The 17,348-nt window shown below is 57.9% G+C and overlaps 2 protein-coding genes across 2 annotated transcripts; both read left to right on the forward strand.

The window, feature by feature from the left end:
• The first annotated feature begins 728 nt into the window (after window positions 1–728).
• On the forward strand, window positions 729–10,929 carry MINDY4B (MINDY family member 4B). The gene is made up of 11 exons (XM_033068941.1): window positions 729–832; window positions 1,035–1,062; window positions 5,452–5,571; window positions 6,668–6,759; window positions 6,996–7,161; window positions 7,516–7,581; window positions 8,102–8,172; window positions 8,298–8,367; window positions 8,705–8,857; window positions 9,054–9,309; window positions 10,678–10,929. The coding sequence occupies exons 1-11, from the start codon at window positions 729–731 to the stop codon at window positions 10,818–10,820; spliced, it is 1,269 nt and encodes a 422-aa protein (XP_032924832.1). The 3' UTR covers window positions 10,821–10,929.
• A 1,424-nt stretch (window positions 10,930–12,353) lies between these two features.
• On the forward strand, window positions 12,354–14,146 carry SIAH2 (siah E3 ubiquitin protein ligase 2). Its single transcript, XM_033068711.1, has 2 exons — window positions 12,354–12,725; window positions 13,218–14,146. The coding sequence occupies exons 1-2, from the start codon at window positions 12,354–12,356 to the stop codon at window positions 13,773–13,775; spliced, it is 930 nt and encodes a 309-aa protein (XP_032924602.1). The 3' UTR covers window positions 13,776–14,146.
• Window positions 14,147–17,348: the final 3,202 nt, after the last annotated feature.

Consider the following 17,348-nt stretch of genomic DNA (forward strand, 5'->3'; position numbering starts at 1 on the left):
AAGGAGCAGGGATGGTGCAAACCAGGAGGGAGCCCCACTGCGAGCCCCGAGGGGACCCCAGAAAGGGGAACCCGGACCTCCTTGTACCCACAGAAACCCCCTGCTCCTGCCCCACCCCGGCCAGCCCCCCCAGCCCCCGCCGCTGCCGTCACCCCGCTCCTGGGCATTAAACATTGATGCGAGCGGGGCAGCGCCGGGGGCCGGGCTCTGCGGGCAGCTCAGACACCGTGCGACACCGTGCGACACCGTGTGACACCGTGTGACACCGCGGGACACCGCGGGACACCGTGGGACACCGCGGGACCGGGAGGGGCTGCCCGCAGGTGCAGGGGTGCGGGGCTCGGTGCGTCCCGGCAGGGAGGGTCAGAGAGCGGCTCCGCAGCGGCTCCAGCGCCCCCAGCCCGCAGAATCCCCCTGATCATCCCCTGAGCATCCCCTGATCATCACCCGGAGCATCCCCTGATCATCCCCTGATCATCACCCGGAGCATCCCCTGAACATCCCCTGAGCATCCCCGGAGCATCCCCTGAGCATCCCCGGAGCATCCCCTGAGCATCCCCCAGAGCATCACCCGGAGCATCCCCTGAGCATCCCCGGAGCATCCCCTGAACATCCCCGGAGCATCCCCTGAGCATCCCCTGAGTATCCCCTGAACATCCCCTGAGCATCCCCCAGAGCACCACCCGGAGCATCCCCTGCGCAGCCCCGAGGGGACAGCAGCGCCTGCCATGAGCGGCCGTGGGGCTGAGCACCCTGCACCGACCGAGCTGGAGGAGATCACCAGCAGAATCTCCGATCTGAGCAAATGGAGAGAAATCTTTAATTTCCGTGGGTAAGATTTTTTTTTTTTAATTCTGCTTCTTGAACACAGTTTTAGTTCCAGGTGATTATTTAATGTCCTCAGTAACATAAAAGCTACAGCTCTTCCTTTGTTCTGGGGTTCTCTTCTGGCTGGGCTCTGGTTTCTCCACACGCTAGCAATGTTAAAACCCCTCTGTTGGTGTTTTAACTTATACTTTATTTTACGTTTTCAGCTTGGAAATCAACAGCACAACTCATCAGGTAACTCCTTCTCCAAAGGTAATATTTTCTGTTTGTCTGGTGAGTTTTGGGCTGTCCTTGGTCGGCACGCTGAGGAGGTCACACACCCACACCTGCAGCCCAGGTATCTGTGGAGCCCAGGGCACCCAGGTTCCAGGGCAGCCCCCAGCCCCTGCCAGCCCGCAGCCGGGCACTGTGCCCACCCTGGCACTGCTGTGCTCACCCTGGCTGTGCTGTGCCCATCCTGGCACTGCTGTGCCCACCCTGGCTGTGCTGTTTCCCCCCTGGCACTGCTGTGCCCACCCTGGCTGTGCTGTGCCCCCCTGGCTGTGCTGTGCCCACCCTGGCTGTGCTGTGCCCACCCTGGCACTGCTGTGCCCACCCTGGCACTGCTGTGCCCACCCTGGCTGTGCTGTGCTCACCCTGGCTGTGCTGTGCTCACCCTGGCTGTGCTGTGCCCACCCTGGCTGTGCTGTGCTCACTCTGGCTGTGCTGTGCTCACCCTGGCTGTGCTGTGCCCACCCTGGCACTGCTGTGCCCACCCTGGCACTGCTGTGCCCACCCTGGCTGTGCTGTGCTCACCCTGGCTGTGCTGTGCCCACCCTGGCACTGCTGTGCCCACCCTGGCTGTGCTGTGCCCACCCCGGCACTGCTGTGCCCACCCTGGCTGTGCTGTGCCCACCCTGGCACTGCTGTGCTCACCCTGGCTGTGCTGTGCTCACTCTGGCTGTGCTGTGCCCACCCTGGCACTGCTGTGCTCACCCTGGCTGTGCTGTGCCCACCCTGGCACTGCTGTGCTCACCCTGGCTGTGCTGTGCTCATGCTGTGTCCACCCTGGCTGTGCTGTGCCCACCCTGGCAGTGCTGTTCTCACCCTGGCAGTGCTGTGCCCACCCTGGCTGTGCTGTGCCCACCCTGGCTGTGCTGTGCCCACTCTGGCACTGCTGTGCTCACCCTGGCACTGCTGTGCCCACCCTGGCTGTGCTGTGCCCACACTGGCACTGCTGTGCCCACCCTGGCAGTGCTGTGTCCCCCCTGGCACTGCTGTGCTCACCCTGGCACTGCTGTGCTCACCCTGGCACTGCTGTGCCCACCCTGGCTGTGCTGTGCCCACCCTGGCACTGCTGTGCCCACCCTGGCACTGCTGTGCTCACCCTGGCACTGCTGTGCCCACCCTGGCACTGCTGTACCCACCCTGGCACTGCTGTGCCCACCCTGGCAGTGCTGTGTCCCCCCTGGCACTGCTGTGCTCACCCTGGCACTGCTGTGCTCACCCTGGCACTGCTGTGCCCACCCTGGCTGTGCTGTTTCACCCTGGCTGTGCTGTGCCCACCCTGGCACTGCTGTGCTCACCCTGGCTGTGCTGTGCCCACACTGGCACTGCTGTGCCCACCCTGGCACTGCTGTGCCCACCCTGGCTGTGCTGTTTCACCCTGGCTGTGCTGTGCCCACCCTGGCTGTGCTGTGCTCACCCTGGCTGTGCTGTGCCCATCCTGGCACTGCTGTGCCCACCCTGGCTGTGCTGTTTCCCCCCTGGCACTGCTGTGCCCACCCTGGCTGTGCTGTGCCCCCCTGGCTGTGCTGTGCCCACCCTGGCTGTGCTGTGCCCACCCTGGCACTGCTGTGCCCACCCTGGCACTGCTGTGCCCACCCTGGCTGTGCTGTGCTCACCCTGGCTGTGCTGTGCTCACCCTGGCTGTGCTGTGCCCACCCTGGCTGTGCTGTGCTCACTCTGGCTGTGCTGTGCTCACCCTGGCTGTGCTGTGCCCACCCTGGCACTGCTGTGCCCACCCTGGCACTGCTGTGCCCACCCTGGCTGTGCTGTGCTCACCCTGGCTGTGCTGTGCCCACCCTGGCACTGCTGTGCCCACCCTGGCTGTGCTGTGCCCACCCCGGCACTGCTGTGCCCACCCTGGCTGTGCTGTGCCCACCCTGGCACTGCTGTGCTCACCCTGGCTGTGCTGTGCCCACTCTGGCTGTGCTGTGCCCACCCTGGCACTGCTGTGCTCACCCTGGCTGTGCTGTGCCCACCCTGGCACTGCTGTGCTCACCCTGGCTGTGCTGTGCTCATGCTGTGTCCACCCTGGCTGTGCTGTGCCCACCCTGGCAGTGCTGTTCTCACCCTGGCAGTGCTGTGCCCACCCTGGCTGTGCTGTGCCCACCCTGGCTGTGCTGTGCCCACTCTGGCACTGCTGTGCTCACCCTGGCACTGCTGTGCCCACCCTGGCTGTGCTGTGCCCACACTGGCACTGCTGTGCCCACCCTGGCAGTGCTGTGTCCCCCCTGGCACTGCTGTGCTCACCCTGGCACTGCTGTGCTCACCCTGGCACTGCTGTGCCCACCCTGGCTGTGCTGTGCCCACCCTGGCACTGCTGTGCCCACCCTGGCACTGCTGTGCTCACCCTGGCACTGCTGTGCCCACCCTGGCACTGCTGTACCCACCCTGGCACTGCTGTGCCCACCCTGGCAGTGCTGTGTCCCCCCTGGCACTGCTGTGCTCACCCTGGCACTGCTGTGCTCACCCTGGCACTGCTGTGCCCACCCTGGCTGTGCTGTTTCACCCTGGCTGTGCTGTGCCCACCCTGGCACTGCTGTGCTCACCCTGGCTGTGCTGTGCCCACACTGGCACTGCTGTGCCCACCCTGGCACTGCTGTGCCCACCCTGGCTGTGCTGTTTCACCCTGGCTGTGCTGTGCCCACCCTGGCTGTGCTGTGCTCACCCTGGCTGTGCTGTGCCCACCCTGGCACTGCTGTGCTCACCCTGGCACTGCTGTGCCCACCCTGGCTGTGCTGTGCTCACCCTGGCAGTGCTGTGCCCACCCTGGCAGTGCTGTTCTCACCCTGGCAGTGCTGTGCCCACCCTGGCAGTGCTGTGTCCCCCCTGGCACTGCTGTTTCCCCCTGGCACTGCCGGGACAGCCCTGGTGACTGATGCTCTGCTTGCTGCTCCTCTCCCCGCAGCCAGGACCCAGCAGATCTGGCCATGGAGCACCCGCAGCTGGAGGGTCCCGGGGGTCCCAGCCCCTCTGCAGCGTCCCCCAGCCCCTCCTGCTGCCCCAGGGCGGCCGCCCCATCTCCCTGGACACGGCGATGGTGAGCTGCTGCTGAATTAACCATGAGCTGTAACGGGATCTCCCAAAGAAAAGGGAATGCTGTCAGCTGGGCAGCGGGGATGGATTCTGCAGGAGACTCTTGACAAACACGGCTGGAACTCAGCCTTAAAGCTGACACTCAATAATTCTCAGGAGAGAACCAGTCAAATGACAACAGGCAACGTTTCCCTGTGCTTAGGGGCTTCCCTGACGAACAGCCTCAGGACAGGACACAGGATCGTGGAGCCTGTCACAGCCTGAGCGGGCTCGTGATGGTTCATTGACAGCAGGGTGTGAAGGACAGCAGCAAGAGACTGAGGGTTTGTTCAGCAACAAACAGCCAAGCAATTTATTGAGGATCAACAATTCAGTTTTGGGGTAATGGTGAGGAGGAGAGGGAAAAAGGGATGATGGAGTAGGGAGAAAGACAGACAGGGAGACAGAGAGAGAGAGACAGAGAGACAGAGACAGAGAGAGAATTAGAGACAGAAACAGAGAAAGAGACAGAGGAGAGGCAGAGAGAAAGAGAGACAGAGAAACAGAGAGGAGAGAGACAAAGAGACAGAGAAAGAGAAGGGAGAAGGAGAGAGGAGGGGGAATAGCTACCAACAGATGGGACATCCTCAGATAATCCGGCGATGTTTTCCGTCCGTTGGGGAGAAGGAAATCTCCAAAGGTCTCTTCTGAGGGTGATAATTTTATAGTCCATTTCGAGGCGAGGGGCCAAAAGGTGGGGAGATTTATGGACCATTGTGAGTGAGGCTGTTGATTGAGCTGCAGAGAGCACGGTTCAGCCTGCACCTGCTGGGGCACAGCGTACCGTGACAATTCTGCACAGAACCAAACCCAGCCCATTCCCAGCTCAGCGGCTCCGGCCCGGAGTGGGTGGTGGGGGTCTCAGGGTCTCAGGGTCTCAGTGATGATTGTGAGGCAGAATCAGGCAATCTTCGGACCGACTCTTACAGAGCCCCAGAATTGTTTGGCTTGGAAAGGGCCTTTAACACCCTCAGTGAGGGATTTCAGCTCCTGTGGAGTGCCTGGCCCCAAAAGCTCAGCTGCCAGGTGCTGCTGTCCTGGGCAGTTCTGTGGGCAATGGCAGGGTGGGCCCCAGTGAAATCGTCCCCAAAATGTGCACTGTTCCCACATCTAATTTATTCCACACTGCAGCCAAGCTCCAGCAGGGTGGGTGGGTGCTGAGTGAGGTCCCTGCACTGGCTCTGCTCTGGCTGAGGGCACAGGGCACTGCACCCCGAGAGCCCCCACGGGACAGACCCTCTGTGCTGAGAGATCTGACCCTGGCCCCTCTCTGCTCCTCCCCAGGGGCTGCAGCAGCTCCTCTTCAGGAACACAACCTCCCTGTTCGGCTGGGAGTGGGCAGCAGCAAACTTCAGCTTCCACCCAGCACACTCCAACCTGGCCTACGCGCTGCAGGCAGGAAAGGTGAAAGGGAATGGGAATGGGAAAAGTGTCCATGGGAATGGGAAAAGTGTCCCGTGGGAATGGGAAAAATGTCACACAGGAAAAGGAAAAATGTCCCATGGGAAGGGTAAAAGTGTCTCATGGGAATGGGAAAAATGTCACACAGGAAAGGTAAAAGTGTCCATGGGAATGGGAAAAGTGTCCCGTGGGAATGGGAAAAGTGTCCATGGGAGTGGGAAAAATGTCACACAGGAAAGGGAAAAATGTCACATGGGAATGGGAAAAATGTCACACAGGAAAGGTAAAAGTGTCCATGGGAATGGGAAAAGTGTCCCATGGGAATGGGAAAAGTGTCACACAGGAAAGGGAAAAGTGTCCCATGGGAATGGGAAAAGTGTCCCATGGGAATGGGAAAAGTGTCCCACGGCAGCTGGCACCTGTGACAGCTGCTGCTTGGTGTCCCTGACACCTGTGGAGCTGGAGCTGTGCACACCTGTACCCTACACACCCGTACAGGTTGCAAAGATCCTGTTTCTTTTCTGAGAATCAGACTTACCCAGTTATTCCTGCACCACCTGACAAGTGAGGTCACCCGGACTGCCGTGGTCTGAGATGGAGATTTTCTTCCTTATTTACCATCAGAACACTGCGCCCAAAAAAGCAGAAGGCCAAGACACACACTCAGACTGTAAATCCCCCTGACCTGTGTGGGGGATGAAGTGCTGGGCGCAGCCTTGGTGCCACTCCCTGCATTCCACAGCTCCTGCTCACAGAGGGAGCGCAGCCCTGGCTGTGCCAGCACGGTGGGAGCAGGCACGGGCACTGCTCTGTGCAGCCTCACAGAGCTCCGGAGGGGACAAAAATCAAACCATGGGGCTCCCAAGCACACGTGGTACCTGGAGCCAGGTGCTGTTCCCGGGGTGGAGGGAGGATGGAGCCACCCACAGCATCCCTGCAGCCCCCACACACGCCAGGGCTACCCTGTAGCTTCTCTTCATAAGGACTTGTTGTTGTCACCCTGGTCAGGGACTTCTGGGGATGGCACATGCTCCTTGAGACCCCTCAGGTGGCAGGGGCTGCTCTTCTGTTCCTGGCAGGGTTGTTTTTCTGTTCCCAGGGAGGAACCAGAGCCATCCTGGCGGCCGTACAAGCACACATCATCACATACCTGCTCTTCACAAGAGACACAGAACGCACTCACCTGGAAAGGTGAGCTGCTGGGCCCCGTGGGACACGAGGACAGTATTCCCATGCACTGCTCGGTCAGTGCCAGCCTCTGGGTTCAGGCAAACCAGAGGCAGGTTCAGGTGTGCAGAGCAGGTGGGGACGTGCACTCCAGGCAGGGATTCTCCCCACCAACCCCTCCGATTCCGGACAGGGGGATGTGGGGCTGTGCCCTGCCCTGCGCGGTGTCCCGGGCACAGCCCTGCTCTCCCCTGGCCCAGGCTGTGCCGGGTCGGGCGCCGGGAGCAGGGGCAGGCGCTGGCCACGGCCCTGGCAGAGACCCTGTGGGCAGCAGGAGGAGGGGACAGAGCTGTCGTGTGCCTCGTCACTGCCCCTGTCACCGCCACGCCACCTGAGGGGTTCAGAGCCAGCAGCTTCACTGAGAAAGTGAGTACGGAACCTCTTCTGCCGGCGGGATTTTCCTTACATCGCTTTGAAATGGAGAATCTCCCACACCACCCCTGCCTTGCATTGCTCCACAAACAGTGACCACCCCAGGGCCAGGGTCCAGCCCTGATACCCGCACTGCCCCTCCCCAAAGCCCATCCTCCTCTCCTGACAAAAGGAGAATCCTGTCAGGACAATCCCGAGTCCCTGCAGAGCCCAGGCTGGGCAGGGGCAGAGCAAACCCCTGCCCTGCTCTTGCACTTGACCACGGAGCCACAGGAAGGATCCCAGAGCTCAGCTCTTTGGGGTGGCTCCTGTCTCCTCACGCCGCCCTCACCTGCTCGTGCTCAGCAGATCCGGCTGTTCGAGTTCTCAGAGAAAGCTGCTGCTCAGGAGTTCATCTCTGATCACATCAATTGTGTAAGTGGGGATTAACTGCTTCTTGCAAGCTGTTTATTGCTAAATCGCACCTTATTTCCCATCCAAGTTGGGCATTTCGGACACAGTAGTGCCATTATCAGGACATTTGTGCATTAATGTACAGTTTGTTCATGGATCACTTCCAACCTTTCTGTGGGAAGGGATCCTGCTCCCATTAAATCCCTGTGACTTTGTTCATTATTCCAGCTCTCTCAGCCCACAAACACCGGGTAAACAGGGCATTTTGTACATCACTCAAAGATGTGATTGCTTGCAGCCTCAGCAAAAACATGGGGAAAATTGTATAAAACCCATTTAGCCAATAACTGGAAGCTTGTTCTTTCTTTTTTTACCTGCTCCTATTCAACAAAATCGGTTACAAAATCTTCCTGGAATAACACCTTAGTCATCTAAGCCAACACACTCACCTAAGGCTGCATTGTAGCCCAAGAATTGTTTTAATTAAATATGATTTACCGGCCATAATTCTTCCCCTGTGATCCCTTATTTCTTTTTCCAGTTCGAAGGCGAAGGAAACCACGGAGTGATCCTATTTTTATTCAGTTTACTTTTCTCTAGGACACTTGAAAGGTATCTTTTGCTTTTTAAACGTTTTCCTGCAGTTTGGTTATGTCTGAAAAGCCTTTTCCTTTCCTCCCACTTGTGCTGGTCAGGCAGGGAGGGGCAGTGCTGATGGTCTGTGCTTGGCCACACAGGGTCCAGGAGGATTTGGGTGACACAGCTCCTCTGCTGAACGCCAGCTCTGGAAATGTCACCTGTACAGAGGTAGGATCAGCCACACGCCTCAAGCGTTCTGGTTTTATTATTCCCACATCTGATTTAGGAAAAAACTATGGCTTGTTAAGTAATCCAAAGGAAAAATAAGCATAAATCAATTTTTAAAAATGTTTTGCAATTTTAATCATGACTGTGCACATAAAAAACAGATGACGATGATGATGATGATGATTGATGATGATGATGATGATGATAGTAACAATAATTTTTCAAAAGCCGCTGGTAGCCTGGCGTTCCCTGCTTGTGACAGACAGAGCTGGGAGCAGGCCACCCCCTGCTCGGAGTGCCTGTCCCTGTCCCCGCTGTGACCGGGCTGTGTCCCCAGGCCGTGCTCAGCCTGCTGCTGACCGGACGGGCGAGCCCGCGGGGGCTCGGTGGCCACCGGGAGCCCGGCGCTGGCCGGGGGGAGGCGGCGGGGCCGGGACAGCGCGGACCGGTGGGATTCCTGCGCTGGGAGCGGGCACCGGGACAGCGACAGGTGAGTGCAGGTGAGCCCCGGGCCAGCGGGACACGCGGACAGCGGGACACACGGACAGCAGGGCTGGCACGGCCCGGGCAGCGGGACACCCAGACAGCGGGACACACGGACAGCGGGACACACGGACAGCGGGACACACGGGCAGCGGGACACACGGACAGCGGGACACACGGACAGCAGGGCTGGCACTGCCCAGGTCAGGGGGACACAGGGCCAGCGGGACACACGGACAGCCGGGCTGGCTGTCCCCCTGCAGTGTCCCCCTGCGCAGGTGAGCCCCGCGCTGCGCTCGCCCCGGGTGCCCGTGTGGCTCTGCAGCCTCTCGGGCAGGCACGGCGTGCTCTTCGGCACCGACTGCCGGCTGCTCTCCGACTGGAAATCCGAGAGACTCTTCCAGCTGTACTTCTGCAGCGGGCAGCAGGAGCGGACCCGAACTGCACACCTGACCGTAGGTACGGACCCGGGCTTGCCAGGGACTGAGGTACGGTCACAGACAGCTCTCGTTCCTGTGTTAAACACTCAGCACAAATTTAAACACACCGGGAATCAGGACTGTTTAATGAGTAATTCAAAATTTATCATAGCCTTGTCTCCCACTGCCGTGGTTTTACCCCATCCAGCCCCACACAGCTGCTCACTCACCCCCCACTAGCAGGATCAGGGAGAGAATTGGAAGGGTAGAAGCTGAAGGACTTGTGGCTTGAGATAAAGACAGGTTAATAAGAAAAGCAAAAGCCACACACACGTGCCAAGGAAAACAAAGAATTAATTCACTTCCTCCAGGGGCAGGCAGGTGCTCAGCCCCCTCCAGGACAGCAGGGCCCCACCACACACAACACTGACTTGGGAACACAAACACCACACTCAAAAGCCCCCCTCCCTTCCTCTTCCTTCTTCCCCCTTTATCCCCTGAGCATGATGCCACACGCTCTGGAACATCCCTTCGATCATTTTGGGTCCTCTGTGCTGGCTGTGTCTTCTCCCAGCCTGCCAGGCACCCCCAGCTTCCTCCCCAGCACAGCAGGAGGAGGAACAGAAAAGGCCCTGGCTGTGCTGGCACTGCCCAGAAATAACAAAATCACCTCTATACAACCAACCCTGTGCTCAGCACAAACCAAAACACAGCTCCATAGCAGACAATGGGAAGGAATGAATGAATTCCACCCCAGAGCAGACCTGCACACCGCGGTGGCGAGGCTGGCTCCCTGCAGGGACTGAGGCTGGGTTCTGCCCTCCTGCCCAGCACCAGCTGCCACCGAGGCCCTCGTGCTCCCCACCCAGTTTCACATCCCCCCAGGAGGGACAAACTGCTGCTGCAGTAACGCTTGGGTTGTGAACCAGGCTTTGTGCTTGGGGCTCTTGGTGCAAGGTTCTTGTTTCTCTGCAGCTGTGCATCGCTCACCTTCCTCACTGGGTGCTCCTTCCTCGCTCTCCTTTCACTGCAGCATTTAAAGCAAACTCAGAACCCTGAAACTAAAGAGTAAATCTGCAGGGAAGCAGAGTGGTTTGAGATCAACTGTCACGATGCGTGGTGTGCCCACAGATACTATCTGAGCATCTGCTCACAAAGGCAATATGCAAACACCGTGCAGGAGCCCAGGGCTGCACTCAGAGCGCCGGAATTTCCCGGGGCCATGGTGCAGGGGCAGTCCCCAGGCGGGGAGGCCCTGCTTGCCCCAGCTCCCTGGGGCACAACAGCAGCACATCGGCACCAAGACAGCTGCAGAAGCTTCTGCTTTTAACCTTCACTGAAGCCTTACAGAGTGGGGATGGGGTTTTAAGATTTTTTTTTAGACATTTATTTTTCATTTCCTCTTCAGACACTCATTCTCATCACTGGGAAGAGGCTCCAAGAGAAGGCCCCTGCAGCCCGGGGCAGAGGCGCCCGGCCCTGGAGATGGCAATCAGGACCAGGTGGGCAGGGGCCACCGTCAGCTGGAACGGGACAGACCCCTTCTTCTGAGGGGACAGCAGGATGGACCCCAGCTCCGGGAGGGGACTGGCACCTACCACACACGACAGCTGGACACTGCAGGAGGACAAAAATGTCCCTGCAGTCAAGCAGCCTTTGGTGCACCGAGGGGACAGGGGACAGGCTGCCCGTAATGCATCACAGCCCTGCAGGGGCACAGCCACCCTGCCCCTCTGCACTCCCTTTCCAGGTCCTGCTTCCCACCACAGCTGGCAGGAAAAGGAGAGTCAAGCCCTGGCAGAGCTGCCCACGGCAGTGGTGGAGTCGCTGGCCCCAGAGGGATTTAAAAGCTGTGCAGATGTGGCATTCGGGAACGTGGTTTAGCGGCGGCCTCGGCAGTGCTGGGTTGGACTTGCAAAGTCTTAGAGGGTTTCCCAACCCAAACTGTTCTGGGGTTCTGTGATTCAGTGATTTTACTGCCATTGCCAAATTCTGGCACCCTGCATAGCCTGACAAACATGGGCAGGGCACATTTCTTGCAGCTCACAGAAACCACTGTCCGCTCCCTTTTTCATTGCTCCAAAACGACCTGTAAGTCACACCCTTAGTGCGCTGCCAATGACAGCCGGGAACAATAAACCTTCTGCAAGCGATCCAGACACTTGGTTCAGATTTATTGTATTTTACACACAATAAAAAGAAGCCGTGACACCCAGCGAGGAGAGGCTGGTCACAGCTGCGGGGACTGCCCGGTTCAGCTCCTGCTCCGTTCAGGGCACCGAGCTCGCGGTGTCCCCGGGGCGGAGCTGGCCCCGGGCACCGCAGCGCCGGTGACACCGGAGGGGGGCCCAGCTCGGGTGACACCGGAGAGCCAGGGAGCCGGGGGGTGACACGGCCCGATCCCCGTCGGTCCCGGTCTCTCCCTGTCAGTTCCGCTGTATCCCGGTCCCTATGTCCCGGTCTGTCTGTCTGTCCGGTCTGTCCCGGTCCGTCCCGGTCCCTCTGTCCGGTCTGTCTCGGTCTGTGTGTCTGTCCCGGTCTGTCTGTCCCGGTCTGTCTGTCTCGGTCTGTCTGTCCGGTCTGTCTGTCCAGTCTGTCCGGGTCCGTCTGTCCCGGTCCGTCTGTCTGTCCGTCTGTCCCGGTCCGTCTGTCTGTCCCGGTCTGTCTGTCCCGGTCTGTCTGTCCCTGTCCGTCTGTCTGGTCTGTCCCGGTCTGTCCCTGTCCGTCTGTCCCGGTCTGTCCCGGTCTGTCTGTCTGTCCGGTCTGTCCCGCTCCGTCTCTCTGTCCGGTCTGTCCCGGTCCGTCTGTCTGTTCCGGTCTGTGTGTCCGGTCCGTCCGTCTGTCCGGTCTGTCTGTCTGTCCGGTCTGTCCGTCTGTCCGGTCCGTCTGTCCGGCCGGTCGCGCGCGGGGCACGCCGGGAGCGGGGCGGGGATCGCGCGCAGGCTCCGCGGGCTCGGCCCCGCCCCGTCCATCCCCATCATCATCACCATCATCACCATCACCATCATCATCACCAGCACCACCGCCTGCTGCTCCTCCCGTGCCGTGCCGGCGCGGCCCGATGCTGCCGGCGGTGCCGGGGCCATGAGCCGCCCGTCCTCGGCCGGGCCCGGCCCGAGCAAGCCGTGCGGGAAGCAGCAGCCGCCGCCGCCGCACGCCCCGTCCCCCGCCGCCGTCCTGCCGGGCACCGCCGGGGCTTCTCCGCCGCCTCCGCCTCCTCCTCCTCTTCCTCCCCCCCAGCAGCAGCAGCAGCAGGAGCTGACCTCGCTCTTCGAGTGCCCCATCTGCTTCGACTATGTGCTGCCGCCCATCCTGCAGTGCCAGGCCGGGCACCTGGTGTGCAAGCAATGCCGGCAGCAGCTGAGCCTCTGTCCCACCTGCCGGGGCTCCCTCACCCCCAACATCAGGAACCTGGCCATGGAGAAGGTGGCCTCGGCTGTCCTCTTCCCGTGCAAGGTAAGGATGAGGGGCTGGGCAGGGGCAGCCCCATCCCTGCCCCCCTGCCCAAATCCCCCTCCCATCACCCCCACGTCCGTACCCCCAGATCCCCCTGCAGAGGACACCCACCCGCCACCCCGGTTGTTGAAACTAGAATCCTCTGTTCTTTTTAAAGAAAAGGAAAATCCGAGCCAGGACCTCTCCAGCTGATCTGGACGGATCAGATCTAACTGCAACAGCAGATCTAACTACAACTCAGCCATACAGCCCATTTTATCTAAGTGCTTGCTTTAGGAAAAAACAGCCACAAAAGCCAAGAAGAATCCATTTTAAGTGGAAACAAAAACTAAGTAAAGCTCAGCCTGAATCCAGGGCTACATACAAGTAATGTAAAATTTGCGGTGAGCACGAGAGCTCTGGCTGATCACCCGTGTTTCCAGCTGACGGGTGGCAGCAGCCAATACTGGTGCTGCTGCCCTTCCTGACGGCTTGTGTTTGGTCTCTTTCCAGTATGCCACAACAGGCTGCTCCCTGACACTCCACCACACAGAAAAGCCAAAACATGAAGCCATCTGTGAGTACCGTCCCTACTCCTGCCCGTGCCCTGGTACCTCCTGTGACTGGGAGGGATCCTTGGAAGCCGTGATGTCCCACCTCATGCATGCCCACAAAAGCATTACCACCCTTCAGGGAGAAGACATCATTTTCCTTGCCACAGACATTAACCTGCCAGGGGCAGTGGACTGGGTGATGATGCAGTCGTGCTTTGGTCACCACTTCATGCTGGTGCTGAAGAAGCAGGAGAAGTGTGAAGGTCACCAGCAGTTTTTTGCCACCGTGCTGCTCATCGGCACCCGAAAGCAGGCCGAGAACTTTCAGTACAGACTGGAGCTGCACGGCAGCTGCCACCGGCTGACCTGGGAGGCGTCTCCCTGCTCCATCCACGACGGCGTGAACGTGGCCATCCGCAACAGCAACTGCCTCGTTTTTGATACGGCCACTGCACACCTCTTTGCTGACAACGGAAACCTCGGCATCAACGTCACCATTTCCACGTGCTGCCCATGATGCATTGCTGGCTGATGTACAGCTCCACCAGGGTTTGGGTTTGGTTCCTGTTTTTTACGCTGTTCCACTATGTCATCTTGTGTGCTAAGGTTTCTGACTAGCCAAGGGCTGTAACTTTGGGCAGAAGAGGAACAAGAGTGTGCTGTAAGTAACATCAGCGGGACAAGGTCTTTTAAAATTCTTGGGTGCCTTAGGAAGATTACACAAACACAGTTACCTTTTGTAATTTAATTATATTTTATGTAAAGAGTGCTTCCATTGGATATGTGGCTTAAGAGGCTCATGTTTGGAGCACACCTAAAAGCCCTTTCAGCAGCAGTACAGACTCCCTCTGTCACTGGTGAGCTTTAATAAAAGGCTTTAGTATCACATGAGGGTTTGGTTTGGTTTGGAAGAGACTATATCTGTTCCAATCCTCCTGCTGTGGCAGGGACACGTTCCACTGTCCCAGGCTGCTCCAAGCCCCAATGTCCAGCCTGGCTTTTGGCACTGCCAGGGATCCAGGGGCAGCCACAGCTGCTCTGGGCACCTGTGCCAGCCCTGCCCACCCTCACAGGGAACAATTTCTTCCCAATATCCCAGCTCACCCTGTCCACTGGCAGTGGGAAGCCATTCCCTGTGTCCTGTCACTCCAGGCCCTTGTCCAAGTTCCCTCTCCAGCTCTCTTGTAGCACCTTTAGGCACTGGATGGGGCTCTAAGTTCTCATGTTTGCCCTTAGTGAAGCCACGGTGGCGATCACCAATCACCTCCTTATTTTCCATGTGCCTTAGCATAGTTTCCAGGAGGATCTGCTCCAAGCTCTTTCCAGGCACTGAGGTGAGACCTGACCACCTGTGGTTCTCTGGATCTTCCTTATTCCTCTTTCTAAAAAAAGTGGGACTGTGTTCCCCCTTTTGGAGTCAGTGGAAACTTCTCTGGACTGCCACAACTTCTCTAACATGATGGATGGTGGCCAAGCCACTTCCTCCACCAGTCCCTCTGAGCCCACAGGTGCATCTCAGGTCCCATGGACTGAGCACTTTCAGGTCCCTTAGACCATCCCCACCCTGATCCTCTCCTGCTGAGGGTGGTTCTTTGTGCTCCCACTCTCTGCCTTTGCCTCCTGCCCCTCGGCAGCGTGGCTGGAGCAGCTTGCCATGAAGGCTGAGTCAGACACGGCCGAGTACCTCACCTTCTCCACATCCCAGGGAACTGGGTTTCCCATTTCCTTCCACAGAGGGACACATTCTCCCAAGTCTTCCTTTTATCACTGGTGTACCTACAGAGGTGCTTTGCTTGCTGCCCTTGATGCCCCTGGCCAGATTTAATTCTTTCAGGCTTTAGCATTCCTAACCTGATCCATGGCTGCTCACAATCTCTCTGTACTCCTCCTGGGCTGCCTGTCCTTTCCTAGTAGGTGAGAAAGGAAAGAAATCCAAGTGACCTCTCACAGGAGAAGCTGTGAGGGGAGCAGTAATACTTCAGCAATGTTTCTCTATTACCTGCTACCTTATGGGTCAGCTGTGGTGGCTTTAAAGGGAGAAAGGAGAGAAGGGGCTGGGGTATGGCACATTTCACAGAGCATGGAATAGCTGGCTCCTGTCTGCTTTAGGGGGCTCAGGCCGGGTACAGGTGCAAGCAGGAGGCACAAGTCTCACAGAGTGCAGGTGGCTGGAGCCAGTGACATGGGCTTGTCCAGTTGTCCCAGGTTGTGCAGCTGCCCTGGGACACACTCTGCTGTTGATTATTGCAAACGATTCATAATATAGCAAGAGCTTTATGGCCAGTGTCTTGTCATTTGCTATTTAAGTTTTGTTGCCATATTTCTTCTATTTTGCAATAAATATTTTGAAAAACCTTCCCCGAGGAGCTGTGCTAACACACGAGTGTGTGGCAGCTGCTCCACTCTGTGTGCTCAGCACGCTGGATCAGCGGGGGTCTCCTGGCGTGGGCTGGCTCTCCCTGCAGGGCTCCTGCCACCCCCAGCCGTGCTGCCAGACACAGCCACGGTGCAGCACGAGCAGAGGAGCGGGGTGGGGATGTGACAGCCCGATCTGTGCCACTGAACCACAACTGCCTGCCTGCAGCTCCCCCCTCTGCCGTGGGAGCGTTCTGCTGGAAGCACTGGCAGCAAATTCCAGCTCCACATACGGCTGTGCCAAGTCTGGTCTGTGCACCATCTGGAGGAGGCAGTGCCACGAGGTGACACTGCCAGAGGGAAGGCTCACGATAGTGGAAAATGGCAGGTAAAGGGAGAGGAGAGGCTTGGTGTCAATAAATAAAACACAAAAGGAGGAAAACCAGTCCTGACAGTGTTCCTCCTGGGAGAGCTCTGGATTTATGTCACCAGCACCTGGCAGCAGCCCTCAGAAAAGGGCACAAGAACAAGTTTGGCCTCAGTGAAGGGAAGCTGCAAAAACTTGGAAGTGGCCATGGAAAAAACCTCCCAAGGAATTACTCTCTAGGCACTGAATACCAACAATTAAAGATTCTACGTCTGGTCTCACTTACACTGTGCTGGCAGAACTCTGGCAGCATCAGCCCCCTGAACTAATTGCCTTTGCATAAGCAGGACTGAAGGCAAGCCGGGTTCCAGCAGCTGTTATCACCTGTGATTTCATCAGGATTTAAGCAAGAATTCCTAAGGATTTGATTAATTTTTCTTTAATTCAGCAAAACTTATAGTAGAAGGTAATTTTCTTACTGACAATTGGGACATAAGAGGATTTTTGCATAAAGCAAAACTCCAAAGTGTGTCTTTGGATATAGCAGGATTAATTAATTACTCCAGTGTTACCTATAACCCACATTAGACAAATTAACACGTTATCATTAGGTCTGTCCACACCACTCAGTTCTGAAAGAGTGGCAAACTCTTGTTAGATTTCACCTCAAAAATCCCAAACAAAACCATCACCTTGTGTCTCTTCTGACTGAAATGGAGTTCAGGATAAGGAATATCTCAGCTGGCACTGCAGGAAGGGAGGGGTTTCCAATTCAGGTCAGCAAGCAGACAGGTGACACTCATTTCAGGATTCCCTCAGGTTTCAGGTTTTCTTCCCAAGACAGCTGATCCAACTTCCCAAATAAAAGTGTGACAGTTCCTCAAGACATCCAGAAGTGACTGAGGCCTGCCTGGTTCCCTGAACAGAACTGACCCCCCTCAAGCCCCCAGCTTTGAAAGGGGTGGTGAAGCACGTCCAGACAGCAGACCTGCATGCTAGGCAGACTCCAGGCAGCACCTGGCAGGTGCCCTGCAGCCCAGCAGGAGCATCTGCTGTGGAAGGTGATACCCAGAGAGCAAAAGCTGTGCCTAGGAAGCAACTTTTCTGTCGCTAGAGCTCTCCCTAAAAACTGTTTCCACTTTAGACACAAAATAAAATGCAAGTGCCCAGGGACTGCTGAGTTTAGAGCAGACACAGCACAGCTCGAGGGGACCCTGCCTGAGGCCTCTGCTGTTGGGACAGTGCTTGGCTCTGTCATGGCACAGACCCCGGGCTGTGGCCATCCCAGGAAGCCAGGAAAGGGATCTCCCAGTGCTATGGGGAGCCACCGATACCACTGGCTGCACCTTAACATGCTCTTTCCTTCTG

The sequence above is a fragment of the Catharus ustulatus genome, chromosome 10 (assembly GCF_009819885.2).
Source record: "Catharus ustulatus isolate bCatUst1 chromosome 10, bCatUst1.pri.v2, whole genome shotgun sequence".
Classification (NCBI taxonomy): domain Eukaryota; kingdom Metazoa; phylum Chordata; class Aves; order Passeriformes; family Turdidae; genus Catharus; species Catharus ustulatus.

Coding starts and splice junctions, on each gene's coding strand:
- MINDY4B (XM_033068941.1), top strand. CDS start 729: ATGAGCGGCCGTGGGGCTGAGCACCCTGCACCGACCGAGCTGGAGGAG. Junction 833..1,034: donor GAAATCTTTAATTTCCGTGG/GTAAGATTTTTT, acceptor TTACGTTTTCAG/CTTGGAAATCAACAGCACAA. Junction 7,162..7,515: donor CCAGCAGCTTCACTGAGAAA/GTGAGTACGGAA, acceptor CGTGCTCAGCAG/ATCCGGCTGTTCGAGTTCTC.
- SIAH2 (XM_033068711.1), top strand. CDS start 12,354: ATGAGCCGCCCGTCCTCGGCCGGGCCCGGCCCGAGCAAGCCGTGCGGG. Junction 12,726..13,217: donor CTGTCCTCTTCCCGTGCAAG/GTAAGGATGAGG, acceptor GTCTCTTTCCAG/TATGCCACAACAGGCTGCTC.